The sequence below is a fragment of the Channa argus genome, chromosome 13 (assembly GCF_033026475.1).
Source record: "Channa argus isolate prfri chromosome 13, Channa argus male v1.0, whole genome shotgun sequence".
Taxonomy (NCBI): domain Eukaryota; kingdom Metazoa; phylum Chordata; class Actinopteri; order Anabantiformes; family Channidae; genus Channa; species Channa argus.
Genome location: NC_090209.1, coordinates 25,037,044 through 25,056,809, shown reverse-complemented (window position 1 = coordinate 25,056,809; position 19,766 = coordinate 25,037,044). Strand labels below are relative to the sequence as shown.

The window sequence follows — 19,766 nt, the reverse complement described above, 5'->3', positions numbered from 1 at the left end:
AAAGCTTATTTGCAGAGCAAACTGCTTATTCAATGTGTTCTACATGTATCGTTAAAAACAGACTAGACACTACATAACACTACTGTGGCACAACTTCCAAAGGGGCTGCGATAGTCCGAGTGTCTCCCTGTGGTGCTATGTGTACGTTTCTCGTTGTAATTGGGAGCAACTGGCCAGTACTCTCCAGCATACGTACAAAGTAAGCATTACCTAATGTGTCAGTCTGACACCATCCCAGAATGCACCTTTTCAGGTGACAGGTAAGGCTGCAAATTAATAATATCTCCTATCTTAATATCTCCTAGGCAGTAAAAATATAATTACACCGAAAACATTTTCAACCACTGTTACAATAAGAGTGACGATGCCGTTAACCTGTATGACTTGTATTGATAATATCGGGCTCGTGCAAGTGCTAACACAAGTTGGCAGGACAAGCCTGGGGAGGAAGGCAGTGTCTTCAGTCTAAATTAGAAACATGTTGTGTTTAACCCAGGCGGGCTAGTATAGACCACTTTAATGTGAGTGCTGACCTGCACTCTCAGGGTAACAAACATCCTCACATATGCTCATGGATTCATACATTTTCACGCACCTTTGATACGAGACACTTCGACATATAGCCGGGACCAGAGACTGAGCCACTGATCCTGTTGTCCGTGGACGACTGCCTTACCAACTGAGCTACAGCCGCCCCCCAACAGAGCTGCCTGTTATTAAATGTAATAAATATTCAATGTTTCTTAAACTAGCAGTGCCTCTTCCCTGTGGTGGTGTGATCTACAAGCCAGTCAAAATAGCTGCTGATTCTGGATTTGTGACCACAAGCAAGGGGATTTTTTTTTTTGTTTTTTTGTTTCCGAAGAGACGGAAGGCAGTAAAACTAAAGATCGCTGAAAAAATCTTGAGATGACAGCAGTTGCTCAAAGACGATGCAGTGGCAGTGATGCTTCTTTCTGATGAGTCAGTATTCTGTGGTACTGTATTTCTGCTGCCCCTTTTGGCTTAGAATGCTTGAAACTTCTACTGATTTAAAAAAGTACTATGTAGTGTCAACAACCTTTGCCTGATGGAAAAGGGGAGTTAATTTGAGCCAGTATGAAGTGGTAGGGGGCAACGATTCAGTTCCATTTCACACCTTTATTTAGAGTCACCAAATGAGCTAGCTGCAGGTCTTTGGATTAGAAGGAAGCCAAAGTACCAGGAAGCAAACCAAGACAGCATGAGGAGAACATCCAAAGTCCACCCAGAACCATCAGCTACCCAGCAGTTCAATCTTCTAGCTGTAAGGCAAAATTTAATTCAAGGAAGTCAAAAACATGTTGCGAAGGATAATTAAACTTCCTTCCGTCTGGTTATGTGATCTTCTTTCAAGGCTCTGAGCACTGAGCCAATGAAAAAAAAAAACCCTACGACACAAGAAAAAAAGTGCTCGACTTACAAAAAGATTCAGCGCACAAGTGAGATTCAGCAGAAGCTACGTCTGATAAATTGTAATAATGCTGCTACCTCACCAGGCAGACACAGAAAAGACCATCACCATTTTTTAAAGAATCAATACTGCAGCCATAACAGTGTCAACAGACACAGGGTCCCCATTGATCCCATGTTTAGGCTGGATCACTCATACACACACACGCACACACACACTTTGATCTCAAAACAGTGAACAGAGAATATTCACATATCGTAATATTACACAGAGGAGGAGTCAACACAAAACCAGACTAAACAAATAAATACATGTCGAAAAAACACTAATCATCAATCTTTAACAGCCTAATCACGGGGGGAATGAACGAGTAGGTGTAACGGTTCGATTTCGTCTGGGGGGGATTTATAACGCGACAAATTCTGGGGATGGAATGTGCTCGGTTTGATCGGTGATGTAATCTGCCTTCTGAACTACACGCTCCTTCCAGAACGAGCATGAGTCGCTCAATTTCAAGCCACGATTTTCGGGCAGACTGTCACAATATTGAAAAACCAACAGATAAGAGAATCTCAAAAGACGATAAGTTACATACAACCTTATCAGAAACATTAGAAGACAAAGATGGTGACAAAGATTCTCCGATTCGACCTCCCAAGGAGACAAAAAAAATAAAAATACATGAAAAGCATTTGCTAGATCAGCATCTTTCATATCATTCGTAGTAATACATTGTGTGATCTTGCTAGTCTGTTGCTTAATTGATGCCATATATTATATTCTTTGCCAGACTGCCTAAGTTTGCCAAAACCATATTAATTCTCAGTTTCCTTATTAGTTTTCCTAATTTCATGCTTAACCTCCTTTTTGAGAAGAACAGCAGTGTATAGAATTTCTCTTTTCATTGTATGTAAGACTCTGTTAAGTCCCTTGGTTATGTACGTTTTTTTTTTTTTTAAATATATAACCCCATCCTGGTTCGGGTCATGTATGAAGAAACAGTTTTGGTCATTTCAGTAATAGCAGGCATTGTAAAAACACTGCCAGTCATATAGCACAGCCCAAATATGCCTGAAGAATATAGGTGTTATTTTCTGACCAAATCTCGACCCCCTATCTCTCTTCCAGCCATATGCCTGTATAAAGGTTTCTAAGTTGGCACAGGGAAAGATGCTCTGCCTATGGAGCCAGCAAAAATTTAGTCATAGTACTTTTTTGCAGCACAGGTTACTACGTCCTATTCAGATTACAATGATTAATCCCGATGGATGGATTCAGAGGCTTCTGGGCAGACAGAAAAGTCCGCAATCAGCTGAGCAGCAGCTGATGCAATAGTTTGTGGATGGATGTTCACATGCAAGTGAAACAACGATTTGAATTCATAAGGTAGAATAAAAGACACAAAGTGAGATTGTCATCCACCATGAAAACTGTCTCTCTAACTACACAGGAATGAAAACACCTCAGTCCTCCTTAGAATCCAACCGGAGATTTTTGTCGTCCATAATTAGAGAAACTCCGACATCAGTTCCAACTGCTGCCTATGTTGATAAGCAGTCAAATCAATGGCATAACCACACTAAATATCTTCTTGTTGTGTTCAGAACAGTTGCATTCTCTTTTCCCTTGCCCCTCATGCAGCATTGTTGCTTTTGTGTCTTTTACCTGTGCAACTCACCTGTGCACCTTGAGAAAATACAGCATCTCATTTAAAAACCTTTGATCCAAAAAACTCTAGTGAGGTGTTTTCCATTCCACATAGCTAGTTCCACCTGGGAAGTCCACACTGACAACATGTCTTACAGTACATCGTATTTGTGACTACAGGAGTATTAAACATTTGCATTTGTTTTTAGGTTCTCACAGCACTTGGATAAAGTTAGCTACAATCTTCTCTCTAACCTGACCCAAACTGCTTTTGTTTCCTAAACCTCAGGCCTGTGGTATGACACTCCTGCATGTTGTACGCTTGCCTCCCTCCCCATTCACCTCCCTGGGACTCGCCGTGCATAGAAAATGTAGCATATCATTCATTCAAGTAATAAACTGCTTCTGAACTTAACGCCTCCAGAAATTACAGTCCACACAAAAATGTAATCTTCTCCACTAATTAGACATAAAGTACCTGCAAAGTACCAAATTCAAAACATTGTTTATAACTGTAAATTGAATGTGAAATGTATAATCATTCTGTGCACTACACTACACTACACAATAATTTGTCATTAGTCATTTTGGAAACACCTTAATGAACCAGTTAACACAAACCTTTCCTGTACCACCGATAACCAATTAGCTCATAATGAATTTACACGTTAGACACACATGCAACATGGATGTGTTCTTTCTGTAGCTTCTGGCTGACTACGGGGCCTGATGCCAGTGGCTCTAACAGAGCTAAGGATCTATATTCCTTCAGCCAGAGAGAGGAAGCAGTAATCCATGAAATGAGCTGCTGTCAAAGTTCTACAGACTCGTGCACTCGTACGTGCACTCAGGCCGGGATGGCACACCGCTGAAATCTATCTCCAGTCAGCAGTCTAAGGGGCTCATCTTCCTCCTCCTGTCAAAGATGAGCATCACACCTTCCAACAGACATCACTGCATCCTGTCCACCATATACGTTGCTGCTAATGCGACCTACACCCACACGATCCAGTCTAAACTAAGCGGTGATAAGTTGTGAAGGACACAGCAGCGAAGCTACAAGCCCCTTTTCATTTAGATTTCAGCAGTACAGCAAGAGGTAAATCTACAACCGAGGAGAGCACGGAACACACTGGTTTGTGGCGGAACACAATTAACTCACAGATGAGGAGGCAGGGAACGAGGCCACGTTCGGCTCCCTCTCCCCTGCCAGTCAGCTAAAAGGAGAGTGTGTTTGCTCATGTGCGGTGGTTGGCTGTGTGTGGGAAGCCCCTTGGGATGTCAAGTAAATGTTTGAAATATCTTCCTCTGCTACTTTGGAAAGGAGTGCCCACATAGAAGCCCCAGCTATACAATAAAATCAATCATTTCTGTGACAAGAGAAAACACAAGTCATTAAATAACAGCTCAAATTTCAACATAAATGCAGACGTGCATTTGACCCATTTCTGCCCATTGGAAAGGTCAGTCGTGGCCTATGGAAGGCTGATTAATACCTACATAATAAAGGCCAGTGTAATCAATTAAGCAACAGTTCAGTGGTTTGGGCTTTGGTGCTGAGGCTCCAGGAGGTGGCACATCCTTCTTTACATAGCAATTAAGAAATACAGAAATTGTGATTTATAATTGCATGTCCTCAGTATCTAAATGCAAATTTCTTTTTACTGCAAGTAGTGTGGAAACTATGGCAATGCACAAGACATTACAAATATTAACTCTGACTCCAGACACTACAACACTGATTGCAGAACATAGGATTGTGTGTGGTTTTTTGTTCTACTTTCACCAAACGGGGAGATTCATGGGAAGCATTCACGAAGGTAAGCAGTGGAAATAAAACACATAATAGTACAAGAAATGTTGCCAGCAAAGTGTGACTGCGAGTAGACAAGCAGGAAGATGCTGCTTACGCAATGTTTCTGAGAGAACAACTATGCAGCAGCAGCAGCAGCAGCACATGTACAACATCATGTAGAGAGACAAAAGTGGAGCACAAGACAGTGAAAGCTGGCGCACTCTTTACTACTGGAGGGTCTGAGCCCGTTGCCATGGTTACCACATCATAATGGGAAGTGTGTATGTGCTCGTCCGCATGGGATGTGCAGAAAATGCGCATTGTGGGGAAACACTAGATGCTCCCAACGCCTGGAGACTGGCTCCGATCCTAAATCTGTGAGCGTGATTACCGAGCACACAAAACCAGCCTCATCCAGAGAGATCTACACACGAGTGCTTTTCATTTATAGTTAACCAATTTTCTCCACCTGTGAGTGCTGCATGTCATGCATGTGTCCCCCAACCAATAAATAACAGCAACACACACAATCTCTATCTACTTGCATGTTAGAAGCACCAGTAAGTTTAGAAAGTTCAACGATGCGATTCTTTAAATTACATCGATGAGACTTTATGCACAGTCTCCACAAATGGTTGAAAAACGATACTCTTCAAAGCACTTTGACATCATTCTCGCACTCGTGTGCTTTAGAAAGAAAGAGACAAACAGAAAATTAGATTTTGCATTTTATTTTAAAGGAAGAAACTGTTCTGTGCGGATTTTAATCCGTTTTACATTTATGGTGGTTGTTCTCTTTAGAACATCTATCTACCAGAAGAATAATCCTCTTTAGTTTCTATTAAAACGTACTTTTTTTCGTATTTTGCACCATTGGCTTTGAATAATAAACATGACAACCTTTACTGGACACATTACCCGTCGTGTCATTATCAATCACAGCGTTTTAAATACTCGTCAGGAATATAATTCGAGTTCCGTTTAGCACCAGCACATTTCGTGCCTCTTCCTAGAAGGACGTGTAATGGGATGACCTACATCGACGGGGAGGCATTAACGGTCCTTCTGGAGCCCACAGCTGCTGAGGTTAGTTTATGGGGTTAATGTGGGGAGCAGAGAACAGCTGACAGGTGGGGTGGCAGTTTTACACACACACACAAAAGCCACACACAGGATTTAAGGTCAGGTAAGATGATGTGGGTGGGTGACCTGCAGTAGGTCACCTCAGTGATGTGGGTGGGGGGACCTGCAGTAGGTGGCTGCTGCCCTGCTGTCACAGACACAACATGGACCAAGGAGGTGGAGTTTAAAAGTAGCAGGCTAAGCTCAGAGGGATTGTCTGGAAGCCATATGTTGCAGCCGCGCACGCGCACACACACACACACACACACACACACAGGTGATCTCCTGGTGCAGCTGGTCACATCGAAGCAGCGAACCTAATAAAGACTGACAGGGTGGTGTAAAGGTTAAACACTAAGAGGCACTGTGAAGGCTGCAGAGTGGGAAAGCGATTAACAACCTTTCTGCCCTCAACAGGTTCTTACGAGACGCTCTTCAGTGAAATTAACGAACCTCAGACAGCTTAAGTTAGTATATTCTAAATGCATGATTGAAATGCTGGAAAATACTAAGAAGTCCAGTTTCACATTGCTCGTTTTCTGAACGTTTTGCGAGACACACCTACATGCTGTTGTCTATGTGGCTTCCTGCTAATGGCATTCCACACCTTAATGTACCGCTGCTGTAGGTTCTGCATCGCTCTCCAGGCCTCTTGTATCCCTTCTCAATCATCCTCTTTATTTCTTCCTCAAACTAAAGTTAAAATGAATACCTGGTCTCCTCCTTCCCCCGGGTGCCTCCAGAGATCAACTGCAATGGCTTCAGTTATTTTCCTGTTTCCATTGTTTCAGGTATGATCATATCCTGCCTAAACTTTCTATCACTGGTCAGTAGGTCTGCAGCAAGACCACCTCTTTTTTTTCAAACCAATTTCAGGTTCTTTAGATTAGACTGTGTTTCAAGGCACCATATACACCTGATGTTTTGATTTAGATCAAAGTAAAAAGTCCAAAGGTCCAGACCAAACAAACTAGGTGGGAAAACACCCCAACTCGACTCTGAGCTCACCCATATAGCCAAGCCTCCACTTGGAGAAGGCGACAATACTGTTGCCTATCCAGAAGAACTCTTCCACCAGAGAGGGCAGGAAGGTCGGCTGCTGGCTCTTACACTGAGCCACCTCCTTCTGTTTGTCCTTGTCCTCTTCTGAGGAGAGAGCCCCTTTAGCTGGAGGTCCAGGTTTGTCTCTGGCAGTTGCAGCAGCAGAAGACATCAGGACTGAAGATAATGAGCCAACGTGTGCAAAGCTGCTCTCCTTAGATGCAATCATCTTGACTGACTGAAATTACAAATTGCTGCCTAAGAGTTATGGGATAGTTCCACAAAAATTTCATTCGAGAATAAATGTCTCATTGGGTAAACGAGGTGGTCAAAGTGCTCGCCTAGCTTGGTACATTTAAGTAAATGTCTTTGCAAGCTAATATTCTAGTTCATCTGTTATTCCACCTCTTTAAAAACTCACAGACCGAGTCACAGAAGCACTTGCTGATAGTGTTCTTGCTAGGTTCAATCCAGAATCCAAGCAGAAAAGGCCCAAAGAAAAAATGAATGGCATCAACAGTTGGTCAATAATCTTGCGATTGTATTTCCCCAGCAAACCTGCTTATTGCAGTGCCATGTCTTCAATATTCTTCCATCTCAAAGACCAAAAAGACACAGCAGTGTGTTTTCACAGCTTCAATTTCTCTTCATCCTGTGCCATGGTTTCTTTATTTCGTCCCTCATGTAGGATTCATCGGCAGCGCTGAAAAAATGGCTGGACTCTTATGAAAGGGACTGTGGCCCCATCGATGGAAAGTAGAAAAGACACGGCAACACCACACACAAACTGTAACTGTGCAACATGTGTTGGGCGGGCACCAATCCTAAATCCCTAGGAAGCGGTAATCCTGGTCTAGGAGATTTGCTAGATGTGTGCAGTAAAATTCAATGACCCACAGAAAAAGACGGAGGAGGACAGTAGAGGAGGACACCCTACTACAAACTGAGATCCTTTTATGCTCCAAGTCTGTTTAACATCAGAGGATGCTTCTTCTGAGGGCTTGGACAGTTTCTGTCCTACAGCTATCTGCAGATGTCACACAGCCACAGCCAATCTCCACATGAAACAATCATTTTATCAATTACCCGGCTGGCCCTCTCTCTTTGTGACGGCCCGATGAAGGCACTGCACTATCATTGCTATAAATTAATTACTACAATTTATTTATTCAGTGCTAATGTAAATAATTTAACCATACACGCTTGAGTAAATATAACAGCTCATCAAAGTCCATCCAAAAAATGTATGTATGCCTGCCAAACTAGGCCAAGCTTCAGGCGGATTCTTGCCAGTGTGATGTAGCAGTCCGAGCACGTTGAGCAGTGTCAAACACTGTCCAGACCTCTGGACCTGAATCTCTGACTATCTGCCTCACAAACAGATGCCAGGTACTGAATGTAGAACGGTTTTAGTCACAGAGCCAACAAAATCTGACTAGGACTCGACATTAACAGCTGCAAGACTGTCTAATGTTTTGAACCGCAGCGAAAGCACAAATTCCAGGTTCTAGGTTGTTTGAAAGCAGGAAACCTTTAGCGCATGGACATCTCTCGCACTCAACATCTCAGCAAACTGCATACAAAGCAGCTGCAAGCAGACGGTGACTCTACGTGGGGGAATAAGAGGAGCAGCAGGGCACTTTTCACACAGGATTCAGCTCAGCTAATTCACACGTGATTAGACATGATATCTCAGGATAAGTGCTCCGAATCGTACTTTGTGTGTGTGTGTGTGTGTGTGTGTGTGTGTGTGTGTGTGTGTGTGTGTTGTGACGAGTCAACAGAGAGAGAAATAAGGTCAGTGATAAGCCTGGGGTTAAAAGAAAGGCAGCAGCAGAAGTCCAAGTACAGTACACATGCATGATCACAATCAGCGGAATTTCTGCTCTATAAATAAAACTGTATCATCTCTGTGTAATAAGACACCATTATGTCAGGTCACTCTGCAGAATATCAGATTTTTATGGGTTTATGAAAGCTGCTATTAGACAAAGAAAGCTGAAGTGGACACTAAATTCCTTTCCATGAGATTCAACTTCTATTTAGCGATTCACCAACTACACCAACCAACAAAAAGCCTCTGATAGAAGATTTACATCACGTGACAAGGAATCTTTTCTCCAAAACTGTAATTGGAAAAGTTTAAAAAAAAAAAAACTTTCAGCTTATTTCAGTACAATCATTTCAGGCCAAGGAGATTCCCAAATCTTCAAAAAAATGCATCCTAATAAATTAACGTGTCACTTTTCTCAATCAATCTAGTGCTATAATAGCCAGTGGCTCGCTATAAAATGTAATTATGTGGTGAAATTTTAGTATCTGTTCATGTGATTTAAAGCTGTTAACTTGCCCACATTGCGGACACTTTCTGTGCGGTTTTATTCGGAGCTATTATTGAAGCTTCACAGTCATTATTAGCGATGAATGCCAAACTTTGGGTCACTGTGACATTTACCATTGTGGGAGAGAAGCCAATGGAATTTGCTCACTTAAGGATTTGATCCAAATTCAAAATTCCACTTTGCAATGTCTGCAAATATTATTATTAATTATTATCGGCCCTGTTGATTGATTTAATTGTTTTATTTGGGTTTGGACAGCAAATGGCGTCCATATAGCACAGGTATGCAACAAAACCCTGTTAGGGGTCACAAAATCAGTCCCCCCCCACCCCCCACCCAAAGTTTCTTTAACTTCCTCTGTAAACACAAATGTGATCAGCCCACTGCTGAGGCTTAAAGCACTGACAGTATGGGATGCTGTCGCCAGCAGAAGTGTTAAATCCTGCATCACCTGCCCGCTGTGTTATCTATAATTAACCGGAGTGTCTGACCTCAAACGTGCGGGGACACAACAACCGTGTGGGCTCCGTCTGTGTCAGCAAACCACACTCCAGAGAGACGACTCAGCTCCTGTCCGATGTAGTAATTACTTCAATTTACTTCGCTTGTGGCCGCCACTGTCCCCATTACCGGCGATAATCACTGAATCGCTGGGATGCTCGCTCCTCAAGACGGACTGCCTCTGAAATCCTGATCCGATTTGAGCGCTCGTTAACGTTAACGGGATGCTGCAGGCCGAGGGAAAACTCAAACGTAATCCTCATAAAGCGCCGCTTGATGGATCGTTTCGCTGCCGAATTTACCAGAGGAGCGTGTGTATAGTAAAAGCAGTTTCATCACCGCGTGGTTGCTCTTGTGTGCATGCTAATGGGCACGAGACCCTGAAAGTGACAGGATTCCCAGTGGAACTTGGACTGTGAGGAGCAGAGGATGCAGCTGAACTCACCGTGGCCCCGGGACGCGGCTGTTTTCACATTTCTGCCGCACACACATCTGGGAACTGTGTTTTCAAGCAGCAGGTTGGGCTTACGGAGTCGTTCTCGCACCTTCGACCAGGTGACATAAACAGGAATTCTGGACGACCTGTCGTTCACGTACCAAAGGTAAGACGAGTCGCAGGAACTGCCGATCTGCGGCATGATAACTCAAAGAGGCCGAGAAGGAAACATGTTCTCCGTCTGTTCGGCAGTTATTAAACCAAAAAGCGTCACAACAGAATCCGAGTTTTGCTCATTAACAATTTAAAACGCTTCAAATAAAAGAAACCACGCGAGAACATTTGGCCAAATCTCGTTTTCCCGGTAGCTCACGCACGTGAACACACACTGGATAATCGGAAACGCCACATCCGAGCTACGAATACACATTGTAATAAAGTACAAGTTTCAAGTTTGTGTACTTTACTTGAGTATTTCTATTTTCTCCTTCTTCACACTTTGATTTCACTAACTTTTAGAGGCAAATATCATACTTTGCTCCACTCTATCGCGATTTGATAACTTTTCAAAATAAAGTATAGCCTGACACATTATTGATCCCCAGTGTAAAACCTACAAACTACATCATAGCACGTAAAGTAATTCAAATTATGCTTGATAGATTCAAAGCTGCAACATTTAATAATCATGATGAGGCATCAGTATAATCCAACAGTAACATATTGATGTCAAATGAGCCGTGTTGCAATGCACAAAAAGTAGTTTTACATTTGTTTGTTTTTTTTAAGGTAGAACTTTTATACTTTATACTTTACTTTACTTTATACTTTTCAAAGCAGGATCTTTACCTGTAATGGAGTATTTCTACACTGCAGTGATGTACTGTTGTATGATCTGAGTACTTCTTCCACCACTGATTATAAATTTAGTTCTAGGACCAGCTGTTGAAATACAACAGTGAAGTAGGTCTGAAGAAGTAGTCATGCATCTATTTTTCATGCTTCAACCAAACTCTATAAATTGTATAAATATGTGTAATGCATCGTAAAAACACAGAAACAGAAATGAAATCTTGACTTGTCTATATTAGTTTTTTCTTTTTCTGCATTCATGAACTGCAGACCATGACAAGTCACTGGATCCAACCCCCCAGTCCTAGAAATGTATATTTGAAATCTGTTTGTAAATTGGCAGATAATGTAGTAGATTTTTTTTCCCCTCTCAATGTCCTCAGTGTCCTTAATAGTAGCTCCAGTCCTGTCGTCTCCTTGTCATACTTACAAATAAGCCACCAGCATGTGGAAACATGTATTGAAGGATTTTTCCCTTTGGTATTACACATTGTGAATTTGCTAATAGTCCATAAAAGTTGAAAAGAAAACAATATCATTTTTTTAAAATCTAAATCTCAAACTGAGCAAGTGAAAGATGTCATTCCGTAAAGTACATCTGCACGGACATCTGCCGCACAGTGTGACACAGTACAGGCAAACGGTATGTAATCACGTTTAAACTGATGTTGGTCCTCAAGATACAACAAAATACAATACAAGCCCATTAGGTAGAAGTAGGTCAGTGGAAAAGGGGGCAAAGCCCAGGTGGCTAATTGTTCTGGAAGAAATGTCTCCTTCTATTGTGTTGTCTGTTTGTGATAGACTGTGAAGTCAAGCAATCAGTGAGAGGACACAGGCACTTGACCGTTAAAGTGGACACTCAGGTGACCTTCATGTCTGATGACACTCGACAGGAAGTGTTAATCCTCCCTGGGGGCGTTCTGGGATCTCGGCATCCGATTCAATTAGTTCTCGCTTCCAGAGAGGAGAGCGTTGCTGGATGTGTGCCGGCCACGGTGCTGAAACGCCGCCGTGAAATGTGGATGTGCACATTAAGGAAGCAAATGGCCTCTGTCTGCAGCAAAGGCATCAGGGAGGTCGACCATAGACGCCAGGCAGAGGTCTCAGCTAAAGCAGAGAGTGGGGGGGATCTGTTGTTGAAACATTTCAACTCTACAGTCTACAGACTCCAACATCGACATGTCCGCATGTTGATTTGGCACAGTTTTTTTTTTCCTGACACAACCCTCCTAAATTTCTACCAGCGGGGGAGGGGAATGGTTTGTTAGGGGCTCAGTGTCTTGCCCAGAGACACTTCAACATATCGCAGGGACCAGTGATTGAAGCACTGACAGCGTGGTCAATGGACAGCGGCCTTTACCAACTGAGCTACAGATATCATAAGTTTGTATAAAATCATTAGTGTCACCAAATGAGATCAAACATGAGCTCACCAGACCTCTGTAGCCCACTCCTCATTTCTGCTGCAGACCAGAAGCACCAGACTAATGCAGCCCGATCTCTGACGCAAGCGTCAGCAGAAGAAGTTGCATTGTGGTTTTGTAGGATGAATGCGTTAAATAATAAAATACTGCAGGTTCTGCTGCCTTTGCCATTTGCGCAGTTTTCAGATCTTTGTTTTGCTCCTGGATACGCACAAAAACAAAGATCCTTAAAAGTACCGCGAATCAACACGATGGATCTTTGCTAATCAATCGACCTTTTTGAATATATTGTATCGTTAGTTACAATTTTTTTCTATAGTAATGTTTTTTGCTACTAATTAGTGATAATCCAGTGTTGATTCAGTGTAAGTTAATGCCAAACATTTCCAAAATGAAAAACAGCCACAATGACTGTCTGTGCTAAAACTCCAGTTAAAATATTATATAAGATATATATATATAAGTATGGTCAGTAACAAAATGTGTTTTGTTATTACAGACTATAATAATTGATAAATGGATTAATAAGCTTCTTTATTAAAAGAATACAATAGTTACAACACAGTAGCAGAAAATTTTCGTAAACGCCTGATGAAGGCCTCAAACTAGAAAGACTAATGAGCAGCAAGAGAATAAGTTACATAACAATGCAGACAATATGTTTCTCTGCAAATGACAAACTAGCCCCTGGTACATGTGAGAATACAGGTATATTCACTTTATGATGCGGCCTTAGTTCTGTCATCTGTGATCCCACGGGCTAAATAACTCCGCGCTCCTGCCTGGTAGGCTGGAAAGTTGCATATTAAATCCAGCAGAGAGGGAGAAATAATGAAATGTAATCACAGAAGACAATTTTTTTTGGGGGGGGGGGAGTTGTCAAGAACCCTTGCATTTGCTTTCAAAGTGAAACCCTCTTTTTTTTCCCAATGGCTGCGAAGGATTACTTCAGAAAGCAGCGTCCTGGATATAATCAGTGTGGAGCTCCACTTTATACTGATATTGCAAATGGTAGGTGCCCACAGAAAAAATGCACCGACAGTCAGATTGGATTTATCTCTCTAAATAAAAGGGAAAAACAATTTCTCTGTCTCATAACATCCTGGAACCAAAAGACAGAAAGAAGCAGACAGTGTTGACTTTGTGTGTGAGAGACAGAGACAGAGACAGAGGAGCAGCTCCCTCTTGGCAGCTATAAATAACAGGAACAGGATATTACATCAACCCCTGCATGGGCACAGGACATATTAGGGCCAGATCAGCGCTGCATGTGCACTTTGTAATGCTCTCGCGCACTTAGCATCATTAATGCTTATTGCATCGAAGGTTTCAACGCTGCGTATCGCTGTCAAAGTGCTTACAACTTTCATACTGTGTTCAAATTTGGCTCTTTTTTTATTATTATCATCGACATAAAAATATACACTGAGATGCGGAGAGTGGGAGAGGAATTACAGGTGTGTGAAGACGTCCGCACTTTCGTCTTTATCTTAAGGGATGAGTTTGGCCTTATTCTGATCTTTGTGATCTTCTTCTTAAATGTCCTGTGGCGAGAGGAAAAAGGAACAACACCTCAGTATCCGCTTCAATTTTACACTACGTGACTCAAAGTTTCGAGTTGCTACAACGGCGGAAAAACTCACAAACAGCTGTGGTTGTGCGTCGCCAGCTAACCACTGTTTGAGGTTAACGAACGTGGGCAGAAAAAAAAACCCTTTTATTCAGTCTGAACTCACAAAATGAAAGCAAATCCATAGCTTGTCCTAATTTAGGTTTTATCAACAATATGCACTTCTTACTAATTTTGTAATTTTGTTCACACTTCTGCGTTTTTTAACCCGATCTCTTTAACTCTGGATCGTTATAGTGACGCTATGTAATTTTCTATCCATAACTATGTAATAATATTATTGGCAGTTATGGCGAAAATTTAAACCATTTTCATTTTCAGTGGGTTTTGTTGGCTGTAATTTAAAGCAAACCAACGTATCCTGTAAGGTAAAGCTAGTAAGCTTCACATACTACCACACAAGTTATTGCTCAGTAAACAGTAGCCTCATAACTATACAAATACAATAATTTTATTCATTGACAGAGAAGTTGAAAACACTACTGCAGTTCATTGTTACCGTGTCACTGCGTTGCACAGAGTAAAGCGGAAATAAGGCTGCACGTTCAATAAGTACTTCCGGTTTTTGTGAGAAAGGGTGGGAGGAGTCTATTGATTTCAACGTGTCACCTTAGTTGGCCCAACTTAAATAAGTGTGTTGTTTGTAATACAGTTGTACACTCAACTTGAACTGATTTTGTAGTTTGAAATACTACTTCTGAGTTCTCCATACTGATTCCTGTAGACAGTTGTTGTTGTGTAAACTAAATGTAAGTGACGTACGCTTAATAAGTGTATACATTTCAGTACGCATGGCTTTTTTTTTTTTATAGATCAGGCTAATTATTCAGAATTTACAGTGCAGAGCAGGGCTTTGCACTAAGTCCTGCTGTTTTTGCAGGTATGTTTGCCACGGTCACCATCTCAACACTTGCTCAGCAGGTATTAAACCAGATATTTTTATTTCATTAATGTAATAAACCAAATTATGAAATTATTATCGTTATTATATTATTATTATTCAATTGTAATTTTGGTAATGATGTTAAGAATCAGTTTATCTGAAGGTAAAATAAATCAAATTCCACTTAATAATAACTGAGACATATTGACCAGCTCTTAAGCTTCCCAGAGAAGGACGTTTTGGTTCAGAAACTAGTTTTCAGATGTAAGAATAACTCGCTGTATTAGAAATGTGAGGAAAATATCTTCATATTTTTATGACTTTGGACGAAGACCTTATGACAGTACACTGTAAAAGACGTGAAGTTGAACATAACGTCATACATCAGTGTGTGCACGAACCCACCGCTCACATTCTCTCAGTGTGGATGAGGATTTCCTCGAGCCAACTCACGTTACACAAAAACAAGAGGGGACATTTCTTCTGCCGCGCACGTTCTCCCAGGAAAAGAAAGAGAAGCTCCGTACTGCCTCCACTTTTATTTCTTGACCTTTCTGCCTGATTCGTGTAGAGAAGGAACACGATAATCATCCACTTACAGAAAGAGAAAGAGCGGCAAAACAGATGTACGAGCAAACACCACAAAGCCATCAGATTTTTCACAAGTTGTGGGATGAAACGGCTCTATCTCTGAGCTTTAAAATAGAAACAGTCTGGTTGTTGCCATATAAATACCTGATATCTTGTAAAACAAATCATGGAAAATGCACAATGCTGCATTAACCCCGTGTTTGAAAAGTACACATGAAGTAATATATTTTATAATACTTTTCAAGCCGGATGCCCTTCCTGCTGCAACCCTCCCATTTTTATCGGGGATCGGCACCGGCACCGAGGTGGCTCTTGGTGGCTGGGCCACACCTGGTGGGGTGTGGGATTCGAACCCCAATGCTCTACAGACGCCAGGCTAATCAACAAGCAAAGGCCGTAATAAAACAATACATGAATGCTGTTAAAGAAGAAGTCGTTTCTCCTTGGTTACATCTGCACGGTTGTGTCTTTAGTGGCTTCAGTTCACTTGGTCCTTGCTGGATGAAAGAGTCAGACCCTGGTGTGGAGTAACCTACCATCTGAAGCTGCCAGATGGCCTAGTCGCATCGAGGAAGCTGAGGCCTGCTGCTTAGCGCTGTGGGAGAACAACAACCACCACAGTGTGTGTGTGTGTGTGTGTGTGTGTGTGTGTGTGTGTGTGTGTGTGTGTGTGTGTGTGTCAAGAGTCAATAAAGACGATTAGCTGCAGCAGAATCATTCGAAACCTTCTCATGTGCACACAAAAACCCAACCTGCACATTCTCACATGCACATACAGTGTTCGCTCTGAAATCCTGCCTGAGTCTGGCACATGCTTTTGCTGTCGAGTTCACATACATGGACACAAACGTCTTTATGTTCAAATCCGCACTAAAACCCTCATTCGGATGGCCTCCTTTTCGTTGTTCACACCAGGTTCCTGTAGACTGCCAGCAAACCAGAGTTTTTTACTCAAGGAAATAACAGATAAAACACCTGTCATTTCCAGCAGGAAAGTACAGTTGAAGTTTGGACCATAACAGCAATAACAGTCACAGTTGGGCTGAGCTGGTGTTGGTGGAACAAATCACAGTGAGCTTCACACAGATTGTCCCTGAGCTCACAGCTCCCCTCCGGCAGAGACTGGGATGAATAACGAATGTGGACACTTGCATTCACATACAACTGAATGCTAGTAAACAAGGAGGCAGACAGGCTGCAGCATCACTGTCACACTCTGAAACGGACTGACTGCTGTTAGTCATGGGAGTGACCGGATGGTGTATGAACCAGGCTCCACTGGTGGAAGTGTTAGTCTAACATTATCAGTATCAGCCTCTGCATCACTATACTCGCGTACGGAAATGAATCCGAACTGACTCTCCGTTGTGAATCACACAGCTGCAGGCTAACAGGCTACGGTTAGTGCATATATCATTGTTGCAATGTCACAGAGAAGCGTTGGAAAACAAGGTGGAGCGGTTGGTGATCAGGTTTGGGTTCTTTCTTCATGAAATTTGCTTAGATCCAAATGCTGGATCAGAAAAGAGAAACTTGTATATTCATTTGTCATTTCAGGCTGTAGATGAAGCACACAAACATTAGTATCCTAAACCCTAACCCTAAAGGATTTCAAATTCTGTATTTCAGCAAGTCTCATGAACGCTCTGAAACTGATTCTCCTGAGTAAAATAAAATGTATTACATTCTGGAAGAATATATTTGGGTCTGATTCTCAGGTCGACCATTTGGTCTCCACAAAACAAAAATAGTTAATGATGCAGTTTTACAAGAGCAGCTTCCACAAAGACCAGTCGTATTGGGTTTAATAATAATTGTTTAATAATATAATCATACTGGCTGCATGAAGAAGTATAAAATTATATATATATATATGTGTCCAGTTTTTACTTGAGAATCAACATCCCCAGTCAGAGGCAGAAATTTACAAAAAGGCACGAATTAATGGGGTCGAATCAACCTGGTGCAATTCATAAACCCAACACTCACCCAGTTCCTTCAGAATTTGGGTGAGTGCTGTCAAACGGCTCTAATTATTACGAAAATGTAGCCCTGTGCTGCTTTCTAGGGATGTGATACATGAGAGGTGCAAGCTGGGGTCCCTGCGGAGTCTATGTGCAAACTATTCACCAATTTACAGAAATCACTTTAGCCAATTCCATAAATAGTTTGATATATTAGCAAATGCCAAATATTCTCTGGTTTCAGCTTTTAAAACCAAATACCTGTGTTTATAGCACCAACGGGTTAAAAACATCCATTACTTAATGACGTAATGCTCACATTAATAAATGCTTCAAGCACCATATGCAACCTTCTACAAATCATGTGTAGTGTAAATGAATAGGTGTGTAACTGAGTCGCTTCCTGGCTTCATCAGGTGCTTTTCAAAAACTAAAAATAGCTTTCAAAAGGACGTCAGAATGTGGAAATAAAGAGCATTGTGTCTGTACAGGTGAAAGGGAAGCAGAAAGCCGGGGGAGAAGAATCACAGAGGGGGCACCATCCAGCAGGCGGTGGACCTGAGAGCCAGCAGGGTTATCAAAGAGGAGAGGATTTATAAAAGATCCTCGAGAGATTGCTCATGGGAGCGATTGTGTAAAGCCAGAAGTCGCTTTGTCAGAAGTAGAGGCTCGTGGATGGAGCTGAAAATGGAGGAAGCAGACAGGGAACAAATAAAGTAAGAGATGTCGGCACAAACAACTCTCCAGTTCCACAGGCTTCCCTTTGAAATGGATCTGCTTTAATCGACTTTTTGTTTTTCGCTAACACTTCTTCCCAATATTATTTTTAGAGCTTTCCCTCCCATCTCGCACCTGCACTGTATTTAACTTAACTTTTGCTGTGACAGATGAAATGATAAAAGAGCAGTGAACAACACCCGCTGGAGTTGCCACGCTGACGCCGACGGCTTCCAGGCTCCATTCAGCTTTTTAATTGAAACCACAGCAAACGCCCAGAGGCAGTTCGAGTCCACTGTTGGCTGTTTCGTTACTATCGATGACACACCAAAGAGAAATGCTTCACAGAACAGTGCCATTCATATTTTTAGCTTCACAAATGGTGTCTTGGCTATAAAGTGCAGCCCAGTTGAGGGATTTGTAATGCTTGCAACGAATTTCACACAACCCCACTGTGACTCCATATTGAACCCTGAGAGATGGCATCATGGTGCACGTCCACAAACCTCCAAAAGCACAGTGAAAGAAAAATGTCATTTGTGTGTTTAGGTTTTAGCAGCTGCTGTGATGCTATGATCACGAGGTCAAAAACATGCATGAATTGTGTTGACGTCAGCTGAAGGCACAGAAAGGAAAATTAAAAACACCATCTGTAGGAATGAGACCCAAAGATGCCATCGTCAGAGCTGCAAAGACGTTTTCTGGCGATTTTTTTTTTTTTTTTTTTTTGCTGGAAAACAGAGAAGAAACAAAAGACTGACTGGAAAAATAAATGCATCCAAGGTTCCCTGTGAGATCTGAATGAGGGATATAATGGTGTGTTTTCAGGTGTGAATTCAGAAATTCAAAAGTCAGAAATTTCAAATGGACCCAACCAACCCCAACATCAAAATGCAGGACACACAGGCACAAGGTGTGTCCTTGAGTGACATGGGTGGAATGTGGAGATTGAATTTCGTTGGTAGATGTTCTGCTTATAAAGCACTGTTATCCAAATCACTTTACAATGTTTCGTCTCATTCACCCGTTCACACACACACACACACACACACTCAGTGCGGTGGTCCAGGAAGACTAGGTGAAACTACAGGAAGTAACATTGGCTCCATTAGCACCTGACTCTCTAAGAGCCGGTGATTAGTGTCACAGCCAAAGAGAGAAAGAGGCCGAGTGGCCAAGTTGGCACGTCATCATTATCTTCTGCAGTGCAGGCGAACTTAGCCCACCCGAAGCAAATATGTTCTGGGATGATGCTATTCGGCACCGAATTCAGTTTATTTTTACTGTGAAGAGGCAAAACAGTCCACTGACATTCATCACTGTCACGGCAAATCCGCGCAGGTCCCTCCAACATTCTGCAGATCTTTTTGTGTTTGCTGAGGCCCA

General features: G+C 42.0%; 1 protein-coding gene across 1 annotated transcript in view; it reads right to left on the bottom strand.

Annotated features, from left to right (window-relative positions):
- plch2a (phospholipase C, eta 2a) overlaps positions 1-10,610 on the bottom strand; it is a 48,365-nt gene extending 37,755 nt beyond the window's left edge. The window contains exon 1 of the mRNA XM_067526937.1: positions 10,326-10,610. Within this exon, the coding sequence (XP_067383038.1) occupies positions 10,326-10,518 (193 nt within the window). The 5' untranslated portion in view covers positions 10,519-10,610. The remainder of the gene's footprint in view (positions 1-10,325) is intronic.
- Between the last annotated feature and the right edge of the window lie 9,156 nt (positions 10,611-19,766).